Raw genomic sequence first — 22,140 nt, 5'->3', positions numbered from 1 at the left:
AGGTTAGAGAGATCGAATTAAAGGCATGTTTCAAATTCATCAAAAGCCATGGAAAAACAATTCTTGTCAAAGTGGTTACAAAAGCCAAGTGTGTTGCCACCCACCCACTTGGCTTTTATCCAAATTGTTTGGACATGGCAAATAGGCACAAGCACAATTTCTTTTTTTATTTCAGGCCAACGGAAAAACTGTTGCTGACTGTGTTACTGTAGAACTACTGACATGTGACATGTCTATGTCCCTAAATAACATCTTTGGCAGTTTCATCTCTCTTTGAAAGGACATTCTCCAACGTCTCCAATCAGCTAAATTATCTCTGTATGTCTTAAAACTGCACAAAAAGACACAACGATGGCGACCACAACCTCTATGGAGTCTGGTAGTAATAAAGATAGTTAAAAGATTTTTAATAAAGAACTCCCAGTCTTTCTTCCTGTACCTCTTAAATACTCCGGGCAGGATTTTTTGAACACTCTGTAGAACGGCCTCATGCTCTCCTGATTGTGACAAGTAGAAGCGAAAGCTGTCGACACAACAGTCCTTGTAACAAGTCTGCTTTGCTTCTGCAGCCATGACTGATTCCTGCCCAATGGAAATCAAAGAAATAAACAAAGGTTTATGCAAGCAAAAAACATTTAAAAAGGTGTTTTTTTTAAATCACTTTGATAAGCATCAACCATACACATAAGTATTGAACAATTACCTGGAATATGTTGAGACTTCTGTTCAATTGTTCCTCCACTCTTAAATTGTAGAGTTACTCTCCTGTCTCACAGGCTGTCTGGATGTCTGATATTAACTTTGATTATGTAACTCTTGAAAGATGGACTTTGACTTTTTACCAGAGGCAACAAAACCTGTGCTGTCAGATTCCTGTTCATCCTATATTCCCGTGGCTATAACAGGAATCAGCCTCTTTATCATTTTCCAATAATCTTAGACATTCTCAGATGAAATTGTAGTATTATTATTTATTTTGGATAGCTTTTTTATAACATTTTGCACATACTTGCCTCATCTTTAAAGTCGAGCTGAAATGAAAAATCACATCCACCAGGCATATTGTGCACCTATTTCAACAATATATGCCAAAGAGATTACAACAATGATTTCTTCTTATTATATCAAAATCCAATGTTTCTTTCTAAAGAACAAAACATGATGCACATCAGCCCTTATCAACCAATTTCAACTAATAAAATCATGACATCCATCCATCCATCCATCCATCCATCCATCCATCCAGAGATGGTTGTAAGCTATGTTTTCAACCATCAAATCGAATTCTTCCTTCCGTCCTACTGTTTCACGTATACATCACGGTACAGAAGCTGGATACTCTTGAAATGCCATTTAAACTCACTTTAAGGTTTAACATCTGTTGCACCTCCCACACTGATAGTAGCGGCAGTTCAACAAGGGTAACCACCAGAGTTCCCTCACTATGTTGTGTAACAGATGTGTCTGGGCAAACAGTGTTCAGAGCCACCGGTAGTGGAAAACACTTAATAACCAAACCTTTCAATATACATACATTAATTTGGGCCGATATGAATGGTAAGTGGGAAACGGACCTGTATTTATTTTGTGGTTTTCAACTCAAGGCGCTTTAAAGTCTGCATTTACCCATTCGGACACATTCATGCGCTGATGGCAGAGGAGCCACCTCTACATCAGGATCTAGTCTAGTTAGACTTATTCACACACATTTATACGGCGATGGCAGAGCCTTCGGGGGCAATTTGGGGTTCAGTACCTTCCCAAAGGACAATTCAGGATGGGGAATAGGGGAGCAGGGAATCGAACCATAATCATCGGATTGGTGGAAAACTCGCTCTACCTCTGAGTCACAGCTGCCATTAATACATTGGAATTGAATTGAACCATTACCCAGGACCTCAATTGGGAGCTGAACATCAGCTCCATCACCAAGAAGGCTCAACAGGGGATGTGCTTCCTGCTGTATGCCTCCAGGACCCTGAGGCGGGCAAAGGAAGATTGTTGCTGAGTCCTCTCACCCTGAAGACACAAACTGTTTGAGTTCTTAACTTCTGGCAGGAGGCTGGGGTCCATCAAGACCAAACCTTTGCACAAGGACATTTTCATCCCAAATGTAGTCGGCTACATGTAGTTGTTCCCCGAACAATTGTACACTGCAATACTGCAACACTGCATATTATTTCATGTTTTATTGATATGCAACAATCACCAAGTCAAATTCCTTGTATGTGCAAACATTTGGCAATAAACCCGTTCTGATTCTGATGAGTGCAACTGTTCCTTGGAGGAAAATGTTTTGATTTCCTTTTACTACACAACGCTACTATTACTACTGTAATATTTAAATCAGGCATTCTTCTGCCCTCAGCTAAGAGCTTTAGCCTATGCAGCGAGCTAAACATATGGCTTCAGTAACCACTCGTGAAGCAGTCTTCAGTTTACTGATCCATTTTACTTTGTAAAACTGTAAGAAAATAATCACAATACACAACTTTCAGTTTCCATGTAAAGACATACATTCACACTTATCTCTGTGTGTAGAATAAACAACCTGAGGTCTTAACGTTAGCAAATACATTGTATTTTCAATAGTACCACAATGCTAAATGATAATGTCACTCATACTGAGTGAATGGCGTACCGCCTTCAATAACACGAAATGCAAAATGAAAGCGCTGGTAAACATTCCTAATTAAGCATATTTGATTTAACTCACAGATTATGCCTTTGACAAGCGCAAAAGTTGAGGAAGTAGACAGACTCCACCCAGGAGTGAAACGTTTTTGTGCTCTGCTGCACTTCCTGCTTCCAACATGCGCCACTAGATGGCAGTGTAAGATCAACAACAAACTCAAATCACTAGGTTCTCTTAAAGGCACAGTAACCAGATTAGCTGTAGACTAAAATAGCTTGAATCTGTTCGAAAATAAACCTCCAGAAAAGGAATAAAATAATAACACAAAACTGAGGGACAGAACAGGCATACGATGCCGGCACTACTGACTTACTGATTGCCACGCGACATGATGTTTTGACATGTTAAGTTGCTGTAACTCTTTGTGTCACCTTCCATTATGTGTTATGGTTTTGACCAGAGGGGTATTCCACCAAACTCGCTAATTAAAGCGGCGCTTACCTGGTTAAGCCTGGTTAGAACTAACGCCAACTTCCACTTGCGTCTAAACCCGTTCCATTAACGCATTTCAGCCGCGCCTTGTTGAGGCTAATTCAAGCCAGGTTAAAGTTGTCTTGTGTTACGCCGTTCACGGGATATGAACCCAGACCAGAACCGTGAATGTCGAATCATCGAGAAAATGGCAGAAAAGACCAGAGCAAAAATTATTGATGGAACTGTATGAGGAGTACAAACCCATCATAACCAATAAAGGGAATACTGTAGTGATACATAAAAATCGCGAGGCTGCTTGGGCAAGAATTGCCGAACGATTAAATACGGAAGTACCGTTAAGAGTAACATGTTCTAATATAACTCTGACTACAATTTGTAAAACGTGACGATAGCGTAGAGGTAACGTGCCGGCTTTACACGCAGCAGGCCACGGTTCAATTCCCGACTACGGAAGTTTGATAAACTTCTTTCTTTGTCCGGAACTCTCTCTCTCTCTCTCTCTTTTTTTTTTGATAGGCCTAGTAAATGCATCTACATTGACCAACTCATTTATCTCAACAATTCAATGAACACATTCAATGAACCTATTAATGAACATCTTTATGCCTATCATGTTTTTGCAAGTTATATTTGGGTTCTGGAAATTGTATGACATATTTATCATAGTTAAGGTAAAATGTTGGTCTAATTCTCTGATCTAAAGACAATTATACAGGCAAAAAAACAAAAAAAAACACACATGAGATGTCTTCGCCAGGATGTGAACCTGCGATGCTCACATCCAGGGGCAGGAGCATCACCACTCACCCAACTGGGAGCTTTAGATAATGATATGGCCAGTTGGTCTTAAACAAAATAAACGATTTATTCATATTTTTTTAATTGCAAGCATGTATTTTTAGATGCTTGATGAAAATATAGTCTGTTTGTACTTGATATATGTAATTTTGGTCATTTTTGGTCTTTCACGTGATGAAATCACGAGGACTAGGCTTGGCGGAACCTTCTGCTGGTACAGTTGTTTCCGACAGACGGACTTCTCTGAAACCCCCGCTAAAGTAAGCCTGATGGTTAGCCTGCCCCGGGGCAGGCTAGTTTGGTCGGATAAATTCCCATGGTTACTTAGCGGAGAGTGCCTCAAGTCACGTTGATGGAACGCAACTCTCGCTAAAGGTAGCAAGGCTTATCGAAATTAGCCCGGCTTTGCACTTAGCGAGTTTGATGGAATACCCCTCTGGCTGTAACAAATCAATGAGTTGATTATTTGCATTATGTATTATAACTGAGAGTCAAGCGATAATTGAGTTCCATCACTGCAAGCGATAGGTCTCACCTGTTTTATTGAACATTTTGGTAAACATTCAGAGTAAATGCAATGAATATAGGTTAAAGAGACAAAATACTAGGCCTTTTGGTTATCCACATAATAGCAAAACAATAATACCTAAACCATAGGGGTATTCCATCAAACTCGCTAAGCGCAAAGCCGGGCTAATGTGTCTCATGTGTTTTTTATTTTTGTGCTTGTATAATTGTCTTTAGATCAGAGAATTAGAACAACATTTTACCTTAACTATGATAAATATGGAGGGACTGCGGGGAGGAGAGGGGGAGCAGGCATCGGAACAAGCAATATTTCACTTTGCCGTTATCACTGCTAAGGATGCTCTTATAATTTTGCTTTCACTTTGTTTCTTTTTGACTGTAAATATGCTTCCCCCTCCAAGATGTGCAAATAATGATTGAATAAATAAATAAAAAAAATTGATCACAAAAAAAAAAAAAAAAAAACTATGATAAATATGTCATACAATTTCCCCAGAACCCAAATATAACTTGCAAAAACATGATAGACATAAAGATGTTATTATTGATAGCATGTTATAGATCCCAATGACAAAGGCATTGCTGCATGCAATTTTCAGCCACATAAATTCCTTTCAGGTGAGTTCATTAATAGGTTCATTGAATGTATTCATTAAATTGTTGAGATAAATGAGTTGGTCAATGTAGATGCATTTACTAGAGAGAGAGAGAGAGAGAGAGAGAGAGAGAGAGAGAGAGAGAGAGAGGGAGAGAGGGAGAGTGTTCCGGCCAAAGAAAGATGTTTCACAAACTTCCATAGTCGGGAATTGAACCGTGGCCGGCCGCGTGCAAAGCCGGCGCATTACCTCTTCACTATCCTCACGTTAGAGAAATCGTAGTCAGTGTTATATTACAACATGTTACTCTTAACGGTACTTCCGTATTAAATCGCTCGGCAATTCTTGCCCAAGCAGCCTCGCGATTTTTATTTATCACTACAGTATTCCCTTTATTGGTTATGATGGGTTTGTACTCCTCGTACAGTTCCATCAATAATTTTTGCTCTGGTCTTTTCTGCCATTTTCTCGATGATTCGACATTCACGGTTCTGGTCTGGCTTCATATCCCGTGACCGGTGTAACACACGACAACGTTAACCTGGCTTGAATTAGCCTCAACAAGGCGCGGCTGAAATGCGTTAATGGAACGGGTTTAGCCGCAAGTGGAAGTTGGCGTTAGTTCTAACCAGGCGTAACCAGGTAAACGCCGCTTTAATTAGCGAGTTTGGTGGAATACCCCTCATGTGTATGAAGTCAAATCTCTTTATGTCTTCTTTTGCTTTGACTTGGATGCCATAACTCTGCCCATTGAATGTCAAGTAAATGGGATCTTCTGAAGGTTGGTGGTTTTGCTAACAAAGCTATAATTTGAAAAAACAACATTGACATGGACACAATGCATCAGAACATTTTACACAACAAACCATGATCTAAGCACATACTATGCTCATATGAAATTAATACAAAGTTTAGTTGTTGGCAATCCTCTAAGAGCATGCAGTTCCACAATTTACCCTCAGTATTCAGTGCTACCAAAATTAGTGTGATCGGATACAAAGTTATCAGTTAATTTGTTTGCCATCTGTGCAAAGCTATGATTGCTGATTTACCTCCTCGTAGACACCAATAAGGTTTCATCAATCATGGCTGAAATAGTGCTGTATTTACCAAGCTGTATTCACTGTGAATATCAAGCCAGCGTCTGCTGGTTATACAGCAGTATGAATCCCAAATAAAAAATGTTGTGATTTAATTGCAAAAACAGATGAAAAAGGATGCCGAAGTAACTACATAATGATGACAATTTGTAAAAAGACATGGTTTACTGTTTGCAAGATGATGTGCAAATAACTTTTAAAATGCTGTTTTTGTGGATGAAATACCGATCGGTCAATAGGCTATAATGCTGCTCCATACATTTATTTATACACCGTTTCGTTCGTTCTCTGTACTGGTTTTTTCATGGAGTTCTAGCTGACCACAGACCGTTACAATAGGTTTTGTCTCCATTTCTGATACAGTAATGACAGGAGGAGAATCCCTGATAGACCTTCGTGTCATGCAAATTTGTGAATTATATGTGATAAGTGTACACACCTTCAGATGAGAAGCAACGCACACCGTGGGTTGTGGAGGTGCTGGCGATGGACAAAACTGAAGACAGAAACAGAGGAACGCCGCACACTCAGCTCCAGTTGCAGAGAGTTTATTTAGACAACGTTTCGGCCTATTCGGCCTTTGTCAAGTCTAGTGTGTGCAGTGGCAGAGGGAGTGGCTAATGAAGCCTGTGAGCATGGTGCACACCTGCTGTGAATCTGCCACTAATAATAATATATAAAATCCTAAATCCCAAAGGAAAAAAATATAATACATACTGAAGAAACATTTTTTGTTCGTAAAATAACATGATTAAGGAAACAATATATATACATATATACAGAATAAAGAGAAATGAGGAGAAATACATCCCATTTAGAAGAATAATATATGTTGGGACATACTGAAACACATCTATGAAGGAAAAAAAACAATAGGCAATACATATTACCAAAAATGAGAACAGATCAGTTGCACATCAGCCTATAGAGGTATCTTTAGCAAAACCTGAATCTGATCTACATTTTAATTTTAATGTGTTTTAGCATTATTTTGATATAATGCAAGTAGTATAACATTTTCATGAAAAGAGTGCAACTCTGACATAATTGTAATAACCACTGCAGTATGTAATACTTAATTACAATTTCAATCTGTTCATCACAAAGAGCAGTGTTATTACATAACTGTTTCTACACCAAGTTATGTGATAAAAAGTATTACTACTAGTATTATTATAACGGTAATAATTGTAATGATACTTTTCCACAAATGTTTCAGAAAAAAGGAATAAGAAAAAGAGAGAGAAAAATACAAAATCTAAGAACAAAACGTGGCGTTTTGTATTGTTGTCTGTGAGCCGAGAACTGCTCTCCACAGTGTCGGCAGTGATCGGCACAGCGGGGAATGTAGACTGTAGTACAGTGAGAATGTGGGCATCCGGCTCCCCTGGAAGACACCAGGAAGTCCTGACTTTGACACTCCACTGCCTCAGTGTAATGCTGCTTTGGTGTTCAAACCTCAAGCATCAAAATCAAAAGTAATATGATATTTTTACATTCATGCCACTGAGCATATTGATTTCAAATAAGAGGGGCCGTATGTTTGCTCCATAGTTCTATTGATTTCAATCGTGTAAGTGAAACAAGTTCAATGGCATCTTTATTTTTTAAAAGAGCCACACTTTTTCCATTAGTGGGAGTCCTGTAGTGACAGTGGCTCCTATTGTCAACTGAGCAGTCATTAGTGGAAATATTGAACATAACATTATTGAACTGTTTATTTCCCTCTGGTCTTTAAATAAAGTTGCTTCTTCACAGATAAATCAAACAAATGCAACTTGCACTACAGTTTGTAACAGAGCCAAAACTACGTCAACAAAACCACTGTTCACACAATAGTTACCAGTTGATGTATCTCATCACATACTTCCACCACTTCCGACACCAAGAACATCCAGGTGGCTTTTACCAGATCCAATTCTGCAGCAACACAGGATCGATGGAAAAGTTGAAATTGTAAAACAACAACCACTCAGACTGGCTAAATGGTAAGAATAGTTAAAATATTACAAATTAAAAACACAGCTTGAGGTTGTCGCTGTCACTGCTCACCAGAAAGCGGCTACAAATGTAGCTTAGAGCTCCGATCAGAACCCATCTTTCCACACCTGTGTGTATGCATTTCTTTATAATATTAGAACATATTTTGGTAACACTTTACATGAAAAGGTCAGCAGGCCAGGGAAGAGAGTGAGGGGAATCTTGCAGGTGTGATTTAAAGCCTCCTGAGCCGCATGCTGCATCAAACGAGCTCTCAGCTCCACTCAGAAATATTTCTGGATAAGAGATCAGCAAGTGAGGTGGATGCCATCTCTCCTAACCAGACCAGGTATTCCCCAGAAAGGCTGCCAGTTATCTATGAAGCCCACATGGTTATCTGGTCACCACCTCGAGTGGTGGAAAGAAGACATGTGGCTGTACAGGTGTAGGAGCCAACCTCCTTGATTTCTCAACTGTCTGGACACATTTTTATTGATGGTCTGAAGGTAAGCAGAACAACTCAGGGAAGAGATTCATGTCCGGCTCGGAATGTCTCCCCCTTGAATGGAGCAGGAAGGATTATATAATTACATTAAAAGTCAAATAATTGTATGTTCTCCGGTTCTCTCGTCCCACAGAACTCGTCCCAGCCAAGAAAATGCCTCCAAACAAACCTTGTGTGTTTATGGGTTCCTTCATGTTAAGTTCATTTATGCTCATTTATCCACTATATTTAATCTTTAGGTTAGTTCAATAAATACTCATTTATCACTCAGTCATTGTCTGTGTATGTTTCTCCACAAGATCCCTATGTCGAGGGCTCAAGATCGTAGAGTGAGATTGATTCATTAAAATATATTAATTGGTTCTTAACTAATTAATAGTGGTCGTCAGAGTCATTACATTGAACTCTGTCAATTCCTGTTGACCCACAGGTGGTGCCCAAGTTCTGTAACCAGTGCAGATATCAATATAAATATTAGGCTAATACATGTTAAAATGAATATTAATATCATCCTTCAGCCCCTACACCTGTCATCACTAATCAAGTTTGGCAGGGGACCAGAGAAAACGTCAGAATCCGACATATCTTTGCATAATCACACACGGAGGCAAAATTCATTTTGGTGACCTCTGATTGGCCCAATAGGATGTCATCACCGCAGACGTGAATTACAACTGTATGTTCTATTTTCCTTAGCCAGCAGTTTTAGCCCCGGCCGGGCCGCGACATTTGACTATGGTTGCTGGGCCGCTTTTTAACGTTTCTCAAAATGGAGCTGCCGATGATAAGAGTTGGTTTCTCAGCAGATGTGTCACTCAGTGGGGAATATCTGTTGGAAGCATGAATGGTTAGCCGCGGGACATTCACCCAGCCTCCCAGCTGCTCAGTGTTCACCAGGGTAGGAGCTATGTCGGTGGTCACCAGCTGGAAGTAGCACTGCCACTGGTTACGTCGGCAGCTAACGCAGGAGTGTTGGTGCAGAGCCACGCTTCCAAATCATTAACCCTCGCTTCCAAAGCAAATAGTGAGCTACATGTATTGCATGTGCCATTATCAGTAAAGGACACAGGGAAGTAGCTAAAAGTTAGACACACTGGGCCGGAGAGAACAGAAGGAGGAAAGGGAAAGAGAAGCCATTGGAGCTGCTAAGCGGACTGTTAAAGTATAGCCAACCAAGATAGCAATAACAACTGCAATTTAGCAAGGCAAGGCAACTAAAAGAATGAGAGATGTGAATGCTGGAGCAGAAATAGTGTGTGTTAAAACAGCAATTAACTGCTGGAAAGATGAATATAACCAAGTTAAATGATCTAGAGTTAAACTAGGGAGAACATGTGCCTAGCGGTCAGGTGGAGAGCCTCACAAGAGCGTTTCCCTTTCAAACTCCACATTGACTGCTTAACTTCCCTCAAGACCTAAAACATTGGCAGGCTTCTGGAATCCACTTTAAAACGTCCTCTTCAACCACAGAATATGTCTGATAGTCAACTGCACTGCTGAATAAGCTTCTTGAGCCTTTCCTGTCAATACAGATTGTGGTATAATTACACGGTCAGCCTCAGGCCAACCTTTCCCGTTGGAGAAAAAAATATATATTTCTCATCAAACTTAGGTACCAGCTGCAGGTTACCTTCTACATCAAACATTCTCAAACCCTGTGTGATTCAGTCGATAGCTCTGAGTCACCTGAACCCTCGGTATCAGCAAAGATTGACAATTTACAAGCTCTTATCAGATCTAAACGATACTGCTTTAACTCCAACCGTTCCTTCTATTGGCTGCCTTATCCTTTTCCTGCTCTAGCGTATCCCTCTCCAGTTGCAACAACTCTTTCTGCTGTCGAAATGTTAACGCTACTTGAGAGACCACTTGGACACGATGGAAAAACACAGTTTCCCACTAAAGGAACCTTCAAAGCCCCTTTAATTTCCTCCTTTAGCCATATTCTCCCATCTAAATCTCATACTGCTCAACAAGCTTCAGATAGAGAGACAGACTGAAAACATGGGTAATAAAGCCAAAGCTAAATTTACCTGACAACATGGTAAAAGTTGTATTTAGTAGTAGCAATCTGCTCCCCTGGCAAACAAAGCTCTGACTTTTTTTTTACCAACCTGTCAACTATAGGCCTAACCTATGAGAGGCCGTTTAGGAAATAATTCATATTTGCTCTCACATGTTATATCATAATGTCTTACAAACACTACTATAGTCATGCACATATACTACTATAGCTACACACACTTACTATCATTACTCTCTCACAAACACTACTATAGTCACACACACATACTACTATAGTTACACACACTTACTATCATACTCTCTCACAAACACTACTATAGTCACACACACATACTATCATACTCTCTCACAAACACTACTATAGTCACACACACTTACTATCATACTCTCTCACAAACACTACTATAGTCACACACACATACTACTATAGTTACACACACTTACTATCATACTCTCTCACAAACACTACTATAGTCACACACACTTACTATCATACTCTCTCACAAACACTAGTCACACACACATACTACTATAGTTACACACACTTACTATCATACTCTCTCACAAACACTGCTATAGTCACACACACTTACTACTATAGTTACACACACTTACTATCATGCTCTCTCACAAACACTGCTATAGTCACACACACTTACTACTATAGTTACACACACTTACTATCATACTCTCTCACAAACACTACTAAAGTCACACACACATACTATTATAGTTACACACACTTACTATCATACTCTCTCACAAACACTGCTATAGTCACACACACTTACTACTATAGTTACACACACTTACTATCATACTCTCTCACATACACTATTATACTCAAAATTACTAAAACAGGAAGTTACTTTGTTTAAACAGGAAATAGTATAAAGCCTAATTCCTTGATTGGTGCACAGCTCTGGGAGCTTGCTGCTGGCTAAATGGAAGCTGTGTGGGAGAACTGAAATCAAGAAGGCAACTTTATAAGTACAACTTTATAATTTTGTAAGTAGCTGCAGTTGCAAATATGATTTTTCCACTAATTTACCTTCTTTTTCAAAGGAACTTTTTGTTAGCAGTAAATGGTAATGAGGAGAGTATTATGATTTTTTTCACTAATGCAATAAGGTGCCTTCAGCACATTGCAAGTGAAACTGACAGAGGCGGATATGACAGCATGATTTTGGATCGGTTATTCTTTGACCTTAATGGATATGCACGTACAATTTTGTTCTTTAGCCAGCAGTTTGAAGGAGGTGTCGATCAAGAGAGCTTTGTAACACTGGAGGCCCTACATTTATGTTTTTGTTCCATCATAAATTCATTTCAAAACTCAAGATCACTGCAAATGAGCCAAAGGGAAATGTTGACTTCAAGAGGCCCACCAACAGGGCTGGACTGGGACCAAAAATTGTCCTGGGCATTTTCAACCGAGACTGGCCCACCAGGTATCGATGGAAAGACAATGAAGCCTATGAACAAACTTTTTTGTGACAATGCTTGTACACTGTCGGGCACTGCCCCTCGGCTGTAATTGGTCCAGCCCAGAATCAATCATGACTAAGGGGCCGATCTACCAGTTTTGTGTACCAATAGCAGTGTTTCCCACAGGATTCTATCGTGGGGTGTCTTGCGATCTTCTAGGGGGGTCCGGGGGCATGACCCCCCCCCCCCCCCCCCCCGGCAGAAAATGGGGTTGAGGAGTTGAAGCATTCAAGAAAAGATGAAAACAAAAATGACTAAAACACAGTGCTAAGCCTTTCAGGGTTCCCTAATTAGTTTTCACTGAGGGCCAAATTATGCCCAGGTTGCCAAGTCGAGGGCCAAATTGTCTGTTTTTTTTCATTGGATCACTAAACATTATTTTATGTGCAAATGTTATTATTGTTGCTGCTATTATTTGAAGTATTATTATTGTAATGATAAGTACCAGTGGTAGTTGGTTGTAGTAGCAGATAGTAGTAGTAGTCATAGCCTGTGTTGAGGGACAGATAAAAATGTACGCTTGAAAGAAAATAAGTCTAATATTTACATTTACATTTAGGTCATTTAGCAGACGCTTTTGTCCAAAGCGACTTACAATAAGTACATTTGTCAAAAGAAGGAAACAAGGAAACCACAACGAATCATTGCCGATAAAGTAAGAGCTAAAAGTAGAACAAGTGTTAGGTCCTCATCTGAGTAAACTAGTAGTTCAAGAGCAACAGTGCTACGATCAGAGTGCTATAGGTACGTTTTTTTTTTTTTTTTTTTTTTTTTGGGGGGGGGGGGGGGGGGGGGGTCATGCTAGTCGAGGTGAAGTCTGAACAGGTGAGTCTTGAGCCTTTTTCGGAAAATGGCAAATGACTCAGCTTTCCTGACATTAGTCGGGAGTTCGTTCCACCACTGAGGCGCCAGAACAGAGAAGAGTCTGGACTTTGCTGAGCGACATTTGTTTGATTTCAGCGATGGTGGTACCAGCCGGCCAGCTGAAGTAGAGGAGCGAAGTGCTCGCTTCGGGGCATGAGGTTTGACCAGTGTTTGAAGGTAGATGGGTGCCGTTCCATTGATGGCCCTGAAGGCCAGTGTCATCGTCTTAAATTGGATGCGTGCTGCAACAGGGAGCCAGTGGAGGTCACGGAGGAGGGGGGTCACATGGGAGAATTTGGGTAGATTGAAGATAAGACGTGCTGCAGCGTTCTGGATACGCTGCAATGGTTTAATCGCAGAGGCCGGGAGTCCGGCCAGGAGAGAGTTGCAGTAGTCAAGGCGGGAGATGACCAGTGCTTGGACCAAGAGTTGCGTTGCGTCCTTTGTGAGGAGGGTCCGAATCCTGCGGATGTTGTAGAGGGCAAATCTGCAGGATCGGGCCACAGCAGTGATGTTGGGGGTGCAGGATAGTTGGTCATCGAGGATTACACCCAGGTTCCTCGCAGTTGACGACGGCAATACTGTGATGCCCTCGACAGTGACCAACAGGTCCATGCGAGGGCAGTCTTTCCCTGGGATGAAGAGGAGTTCGGTTTTATTCAGGTTAAGTTTGAGGTGATGTGCAGTTGTCCAGACAGAGATGTCAGCCAGACAGTCCGAGATGCGAGTTGCAATGTGGGTGTCAGAGGACGGGGGAAAAGAGAGGAACAGCTGGGTGTCATCTGCGTAGCAATGGTAGGAGAATCCATGCGAAGTGATAACAGAACCTAGTGATCTGGTGTATAGTGAGAACAGAAGCGGTCCTAATACTGAGCCTTGAGGGACACCCGTGTCCAGAGAACAGGGTTTGGACATAGAGCCATTCCATGTGACCTGAAAGGTGCGATTTGTCAGGTATGATGTAAACCAGGCGAGAGCAGAGTCAGTTATGCCAAGTTCAGCCAGAGTGGAGAGGAGGATTTGGTGATTGACTGTGTCGAACGCAGCAGATAGGTCGAGGAGAACGAGAACGGAGGAGTGGGACGAGGCTCTGGCGTCTCGCAGGGACTCGGTCACTGTGAGGAGGGCCGTCTCAGTGGAGTGAGCAGTCCTGAATCCTGATTGATTAGGGTCTAGGAGGTTGTTCAGCGAGAGATAGGATGACAGTTGGTTGTAGTCGGCACGTTCCAAGGTTTTAGAGAGGAATGAAAGAAGAGATACAGGTCTGTAGCTTTGGATGTCAGTAGCGTCTAGGGTGGGTTTTTTTAAGGAGAGGTTTCACGGTAGCTGTCTTAAAATCCGCTGGAATGACACCTGAGGTGAGGAAGGAGTTGATCAGGGTGGTGAGGAATGGCAAGATGTCGTGTGAGATGTCTTGGAGAAGAGAGGAGGGGATTGGGTCGAGGGAGCAGGTGGTGGCACGGTTAGATGTAACAAGTGCGTGAACATCTTCAGAGGTGAGGGGGGTAAAGCTGGTAAGACCATCCGAGTTGAGGGTTGGGGGAGATGTCTTCTGGGAGGGAATAGGCGTAAATGAGGAGCTGATGTCATTTACTTTCTTGGTAAAGTAAGTAGCAAAGTCATCGGCAGTAAGGAAGGAAGGGGGCGGAGGGGTAGGAGGGGTGAGGAGGGAGGAGAACACGGAGAAGAGTTTCCTGGGGTTGGAGGCAGAAGAGTTGATCTTTGCCAGGTAGAAGGCAGATTTAGCTGCCGAAACAGTTGAGGTGAAGTCAGAGAGGAGGCGGTGGTAGTGAGCAAGGTCCTCGTGCTGGCCCGATTTCTTCCATTTTCTCTCTGACGCTCGCAACAATGATCTGTTGGTTCGCAGAGGTTCAGACAGCCAGGGAGGGGGGGGGGAGATGATCGCGCAGGTCGTGAGATAGGGGGACAGAGAGTGTCCAAAGAAGAGGAGAGTGAGGACATCAGGATGGAGGAGGCTTTCTCAGTAGGTATTAGGGAGAACTGTTCTGAGGATGGTAGCGAGGAGATAACAGTTGAGGAGAGAGCGGAGGGAGTGAGGGATTTCAGGTTGCGGCGGCTGGTGACCATTCGAGGCGTAGAGGGGAGGGATGTGGTGGTCTCCATGGGGAGGGAGAAAGTCACAAAGTGGTGGTCGGACACGGTGAGCGGGGTAACAGAGAGTGCCGAGATGCCACAGGATCTTGTGAAGACAAGGTCAAGTTAGTTCCCGGCGCGGTGAGTTGGTGGAGAGCGGGAGAGCGTAAGGTCAAATGCGGAAAAGAAGTCAATGAATTCAGATGAGTGCAGCTTTCCCGAGTGGATGTTGAAGTCACCGAGGACGACGAGTGGCGTGCCATCATCAGGGGAGCAGCTCAGGAGGGCATCCATCTCATCCAAAAAGTCACCGAGAGGACCGGGTGGGCGATAGATCACTATGATGTTGAGTTTGAAAGGAAGGGTGACAGAGACGGCATGGATTTCAAGTGTAGATCGGGGTAGGTGGTCTAGAGGAAGGACCTGGTAGGACCATGTGGGTGAGATGAGGAGCCCAGTTCCTCCTCCTCGCCCTGTTCGTCTTGGGGAGTGTGAAAACGAGTAGGCAGTTGAAAGGGCAGCTGGAGTGGCAGTGTTTTCCGGGGTGATCCAGGTCTCTGTGAGGGCCAGGAAGTGGAGAGACTGCAGGGAGGCATAGGCTGAAATGGTGTCCGCCTTCTTGACTGCAGACTGGCAGTTCCATAGCCCCCCTAGTACTTCAAGGTCCTTACCGGTGGAGAATGGTGGGTAGCAGAGATTGGATGGGTAACAGCCTCGAGTGAAGGGTCTTCGGTGAAATCTTCTCCAGTGTGATGTCCTGACTGGGATAAGACACATGGCTGCGAGGGGGGGTAAGATGTTATGCCTACCTCGGTGGACTTCCTCGATGGACTCCCGCAGATAGACTCCCTTGTCTTTGTTCAGCTGTCTTGACTCCCGCAGATAGACTCCCTTGTCTTTGTTCAGCTGTCTTGACTCCCGCAGATAGACTCCCTTGTCTTTGTTCAGCTGTCTTGACTCCCGCAGATAGACTCCCTTGTCTTTGTTCAGCTGTCTTGACTCCCGCAGATAGACTCCCTTGTCTTTGTTCAGCTGTCTTGACTCCCGCAGATAGACTCCCTTGTCTTTGTTCAGCTGTCTTCGTTCTGATGGCCAGACGCTGCAGCTGACGCTGTAGTGACAGCCTTTTAAGTGCTCAGTTTACCGTAAGCACTGTGTGTGACCCCTCCCTCTAATCAAGTCTATTCACTACACCTGAGATGGCTCAAACTTAGTTGATTACTCACTTAACATATGCAGTTTCACGACGATTTCAACAACAAGCTATCAGCACACGACTAATGTTGCACTAGCTTTACTCACACAATGCCTGAACCCAAATCTACAATTAGTTTCTGACTTACCAACAACAGACAAAGCAGCTTCCTTCCTTGCTCCAGACAAAATGATATCAACGATTTATTTATTTGAATGCCCCTGGAGAATATTTTGATCAAAAACAAAAAAACAACAGCACTACAGCAAGTGGTGCTCAAGAGGAAAACAATATTGTATAACAGTGGAGTTAATGATTTTTGTTTGCAGCGTTACTTTTGTCTTGTAATTTGCAGACGGTCCCTGCGCACTCGCCCGGCTGCCGGCTGCGCATAGAGATCAATGTTCTCCGTTCAGCTCGGAGGACGGCTTATTTATGTAAAAAATCTGTGTTTTGGTCCTTGTAGCTCGTAGTCTATGATACTACGGTGGGGAAGAGGCATCATTTGTGTTTGAAAACGTTTCTCTTCAGATTTATTGATCCCGAATCTGTGAATATATTTCCAACTTTACAGAACTCTTTATTTCAGCAGGTTATTGCATAGTGTCACTTTGCTCTTTATTATTATTATTAATATAAGTGGGTGACTATTCCTCAGCCTTCCTTGGTGTTTTGGTTTTGACGTACGCGCACGCACTGTCAAACTTGCGCAGCTAAGGGGGGTCGGCGCGGGGGGACGGCTTGCCATGGCGACGGGGGGAAACAGAACATTGATGAACCAAACCAGCCGCGAGGATTTCCCCTTATAATAAACGCTGCTGCCCTCCTGTTTAGGCCTATCATTAGAGCCGCTAGTTAAGTCCATTCAATGTGTGGTAAACACTGAATAGATATCATGACTAATACCATTACTAACACTAGTACCATAAGTAAAAAAAAAAAAAAGAAGCCCTGCTCCTCCTTGACCCGCCGCATTTCCACATCGACCGCGCTACGTGAGGGCTGTTGATTACGGTTCGAAATTTCCGACATTGTGGTTATCACATCGGAACGGGTTAAAATGTTATTTAAAAGTCCAATTGCCTCATTGACACGGTCCCGGTCGACCATTTTCACATGTTAACATCATAGACTGTATACATCCATGCAAATTGGTCATTTTAGAGGAGGCGGGACATTGTCCTTGAGATCCCGCTGGAGAGACACATCCGGTACCTACACCCGTGATGAGCCAATCAGAAACTGGAAATTCAAGTTGACTTCCGTTTCTATCAAACTCTCTCACACATACTACTATACTCACACACATCACATATTATTCTCTCATACATTCACTATTATGTTGTTCCATCCATAATAGCGTGTAAGAGAGTATGATAGTATGTGTGTGTGACTATAGTAGTGTTTGTGAGAGAGTATGATAGTAAGTGTGTGTGACTATAGTAGTATCTGTGTGTGACTTTAGTAGTGTATGTGAGAGAGTATGATAGTAAGTGTGCGTGACTATAGTAGTGTATGTGAGAGTATGATAGTAAGTGTGCGTGACTATAGTAGTGTTTGTGAGAGAGTATGATAGTAAGTGTGTGTGACTATAGTAGTGTATGTGAGAGAGTATGATAGTAAGTGTGCGTGACTATAGTAGTGTTTGTAAGAGAGTATGATAGTATGTGTGTGTGACTATAGTAGTGTATGTGAGAGAGTATGATAGTAAGTGTGTGTGACTATAGTAGTGTATGTGAGAGAGTATGATAGTAAGTGTGCGTGACTATAGTAGTGTATGTGAGAGAGTATGATAGTAAGTGTGCGTGACTATAGTAGTGTATGTGAGAGAGTATGATAGTAAGTGTGCGTGACTATAGTAGTGTATGTGAGAGAGTATGATAGTAAGTGTGCGTGACTATAGTAGTGTTTGTGAGAGAGTATGATAGTATGTGTGTGTGACTATAGTAGTGTATGTGAGAGAGTATGATAGTAAGTGTGCGTGACTATAGTAGTGTATGTGAGAGAGTATGATAGTAAGTGTGCGTGACTATAGTAGGGTTTGTAAGATAGTATGATGTAACATATGAGAGCAAATATGAATTATTTCCTAAACGGCCTCTCATACTAACCTGTGATTGAATTAATAAAATCAATTTGATGGCAGATACAGTTCAAATTTACTCCCCTCGAAACAGGAAGATCAGCTCGCACACACACACCCTGAGAGATGACTGCGGAAGAGAGAAAGAGGGATGCAGAAGGTCCATGTGACGGGCAGGATGCAAACCAGTCTCTCATGTGTCAGGTCTAGGCTATACTGACTGGGCTAAACAGACAGTCCAAGAACCCAGAAGCAGAGGCTGGTACAGTGCGACAGTTCACCACTTTAATTCTCCAAAAGAAGGCAACACAAGATTACTTCCTGAACAGGAACAGGTCTAAACCCAAGCTGCCCTCAACAAAACAAAAGCTACTCTCTCTGGTCTAAGCAGCTGATAGGCAAAACTCCAAAGGTGCAACTCTCAAAAAACAAAAGCTACATTCAAAAGTGAAAATGTTAACGCCACACACAGTGAGACTTAAGCACAGGTCAATGGGGAAGACTGGCCCAAAAGAGACAGCTTGAATACACTGAGCAAACAAACACAGGTGAAACACATCAGCTGAATTAGTACCATAAAAAGTCAATAGCGTCGCCATCTGGTGGCCAACAGAAAACATAGTCTGGATCCTGACAGCCCGAAACCAACAGGAACATGCACTCCACACTTAAACTAAAAAGAAGTAATGAAAAAATCACACTCGCATTCACACCTACGGGCAATTTTAGAATCATCAATGAACTGATCCCCATCCTGCATGTTTTTGGACTGTGGGCTCCTCTTACTGTGAGGCGACAGTGCTAACCACTACACCACTGTCCAGCCCTGGAGAATATTTATTCACCCCTTAAATCAAAGTGTATTTTAGGGGCGCCGGATTATCCCTGTCAGTAGAGTAGGCCTCCCATGCCGAGGCCACGTCCTCAAAGCAGCAGCCCTGGGTTTTAATCTGTTTTTATAGTACTGTATTTCCTCAGTGCAACTAGATATTAAAAAACCACACAAGATTTGAGATCAATCAAAAAAAAAAAAAAAAAAAAACAGAGCCAAAAAAAGTGGCAAATTTCCAAGTTTATTACGATGATCTTTGATGCTCCTTGGGATTTTTTAGCTCTGAGAGTCCTCCATTGTCCCTCACTTAATTTCCTGTATCAATATGGTAATCCCAGACCCAGTCTCCTTCAGGGTTTAGTACAGTCTGTTCTGGCATCACATGCTTTCCCTTTGCATGTGTCATTTTACTCATGTTCCATTCACATTTGTGTGTTACAGGACCCAAAACATTAGCAATAATACCATCCAACCACTGCCTTCTTCGTCTGTGGTGTTTTGACGAGCCCCACCTGTTTAAAGGCCTGCATTTCTTCTTCCCATCTGATCGGTTTGGAAAACCCCCTGGTTGGAAAGACTGAGATATCTCTGGTTTTACCAGAGAGAATCCACTACGTCATTCATGCCAAAGTAGGATTTTGGTGTTTTCTTGGTAGCGGTGTGTACCATGTCCCCCATAAGTAAACAATAAATGAGCACTACAGTGCTGCAATGGCATGCCACTAACTGCTCTATTCTTTGCTAGAGACTTTTTGGTGACAAATCTTTTAGTCATACTCTTTGAGGCTCGGAGATAATATGGAGTTTTAATGGGTTTAACTGCATTAAGGAATGACTCGTATTCGGTAAATTCAAAATTGAGGTCCATTGTCTGTCACTACCTCATCAGGACATTCATACGATGCAAAAAGCTTTCTCAAAACCTCTATAGTTTGTGGTGGTCTGCATACGAATTACCTCAGGAAAGTGAGCATATCATCTGTAACAACCAGAAACATCTGCTTATTTATCTCAGAACATTCAAGGTGTATTCACTTAGCCTGTCATGCTACTCACATAAACTGGTTTGTAGCCTTTCTGGAAAGACAATAATCTTTTATTGTGTCACCTTTGTTTCACAAATGGTTATAGACCCTCTTTTACAACTTCCGGCGCTGTTATGTACACTCTCTGGTTGCGCAAAGCCTTCACTGGGGATGCCGCTCCAAAAACACCTGTCCATTGTTATGCCCCATTTTAACCTCACTCGTGAACACGTTTGCGAGATAATTGAACTCCCTTGCTCAGGGCAACGACTCAGCCAACCTGACATTCTCCTCCCCTCGGCTATAGGCCTTGACATCCTGTCCATGAAAACAAGGGACAACCTTGGTGGAGGCAAACACCCGCTGGAAACAGTTTTGACTGAGTATATAGACACAGCTCTCAATTTGGTTATACAAGGACAGCAATGCACCTGTAGCCCACATTCCTGTAATAATCATGATGCCATGTCCTTAGCCTTCCCCAGGACCCATGAAAAATTATTCCAGAGTTGAAGTCCTCGCGAACGGGGTCTCAGCCACATTCCCAGTTCACCCATCTCCCCCGCCATCTGTTCATCGTCAGCTCACAGCTCTGCTCCTCTCTTCACCCGAGTGTCCAAGAAATACAGCCGCAGATCTGATTATATGGATTTATAACATGGGAAAGACCTGGTATCATTTACTCATACACTTCCAACCGATGGAAAGTGTGAAGCTGCCTCTGCTGGTCATTCCCAACTCATCTATGGAGCCTACTGAAATAATTTGGGAGTTGAGATCAAGTCTCAATACTTAACAAACATGTATGGCACTTACTTTGCACTTATTTGTAAGAGCAAAATCAGCTAAATTATTCTAGCATATTACCACTTTTATATTCACACCTCGGAGTCGTCTGGTAAGGTTGACAGAGGAGTGCTAGTAGTCTTTTCTAAATCATTTAACCAGAGCACACTATTCATCAGTTGACCTTAAACATCAGGGTCACCCTTAAACAGATGAGAATATGAGTTAATTTCAGTTCAAAGACGGAAAAACACCTTTGCTTTAGTTTCCATGTACATATCTTTTTTGTTCATTTTAAATGTTAAAGTTAAAACCACAGCAATGCATGTCGATTAAGTGATTGGTTTGATGTGGATGTGTTAGCTATTTCTTAGATGTTTTAGTAAAGAGGTGATCTACTTTTATTCGTCCTTGATCTGCCCACCTTGTATTTGACAATTACTGTTGCTGCCCTCAAGATGGCGCCAATGCTTCATCTATCAGTTACAATTCTTTTGGCTGCAGCCAAATAGTGAAGCTAGCAGCTTCCATTGTGCCTGCATTTATCTAACCAATATATTGCATGTGTCAGTATGTACCATTGGTACTGGTTGTAAAGCTAAAGAGACATCTCGGAGTACAATTAAGTTGTATGAAATTATCAGTGTCAAAAAACGTACTTTACTTGTCTGGTTAGTTTATTTTGCTTCTATACGGTGCAAATGAATGAAAAGTAGGCTAAAGTCATTGACCAGGAAAGACCTTATTAAGCAAATACCAATGGCATAAACCAAATTGCGTGGTTAGTAACATTGCTTGATCTGCCAGTCAATTTGCCACCATATTGTTAGGCCTCACATGTTAAAACCCATTTGATTGACGTGAGACTGGAAAAAAATCTATTTGTTTAACAGTAATTTGTGTGCATCTTAACAATTCAATTCTACAACAGCTAATGTGCAAAGTAGAACATTCAGCATAGATGGCCCTGGTTTTGTTCTTTCATTGATGCAAGTATAATTTGAGACCATTTCAATATATAATATTCAAAAGCAGACGCAGAAAATCCAGACACTCCCACAGGAGGGATTTGTCAAACTTAACAGCCCAATCTCTATGGAAAATTAAACGT

General features: G+C 42.1%; 1 protein-coding gene and 1 long non-coding RNA gene across 4 annotated transcripts in view; one reads left to right on the top strand and one right to left on the bottom strand.

Annotated features, from left to right (window-relative positions):
• LOC311022348 (histamine N-methyltransferase A-like) overlaps nucleotides 1-22,140 on the bottom strand; it is a 72,774-nt gene that overhangs the window by 3,151 nt on the left and 47,483 nt on the right. The window contains exons 2-3 of one of the 3 annotated variants that reach the window (XM_084023539.1): nucleotides 704-743; nucleotides 440-582 (exon numbers count right to left, since the gene is read on the bottom strand). In XM_084023539.1, the coding sequence (XP_083879665.1) occupies nucleotides 440-573 (134 nt within the window). In that variant the 5' untranslated portion in view covers nucleotides 574-582; nucleotides 704-743. Of the gene's footprint in view, nucleotides 1-439; nucleotides 583-703; nucleotides 744-2,716; nucleotides 2,809-3,136; nucleotides 3,287-22,140 lie in introns of those variants that run through there. The other 2 variants (XM_084023540.1, XM_084023541.1) reach the window with 2 other exon arrangements.
• On the top strand, nucleotides 17,075-18,164 carry LOC311022325. The gene is made up of 2 exons (XR_014598102.1): nucleotides 17,075-17,682; nucleotides 17,813-18,164. It is a non-coding gene; the product is annotated as an uncharacterized lncRNA (long non-coding RNA).

Source organism: Eutrigla gurnardus, assembly GCF_963514095.1.
Source record: "Eutrigla gurnardus genome assembly, chromosome: 12".
NCBI classification, from domain to species: Eukaryota; Metazoa; Chordata; class Actinopteri; order Perciformes; family Triglidae; genus Eutrigla; species Eutrigla gurnardus.
This window is presented reverse-complemented; position numbering and strand designations above follow the sequence as displayed.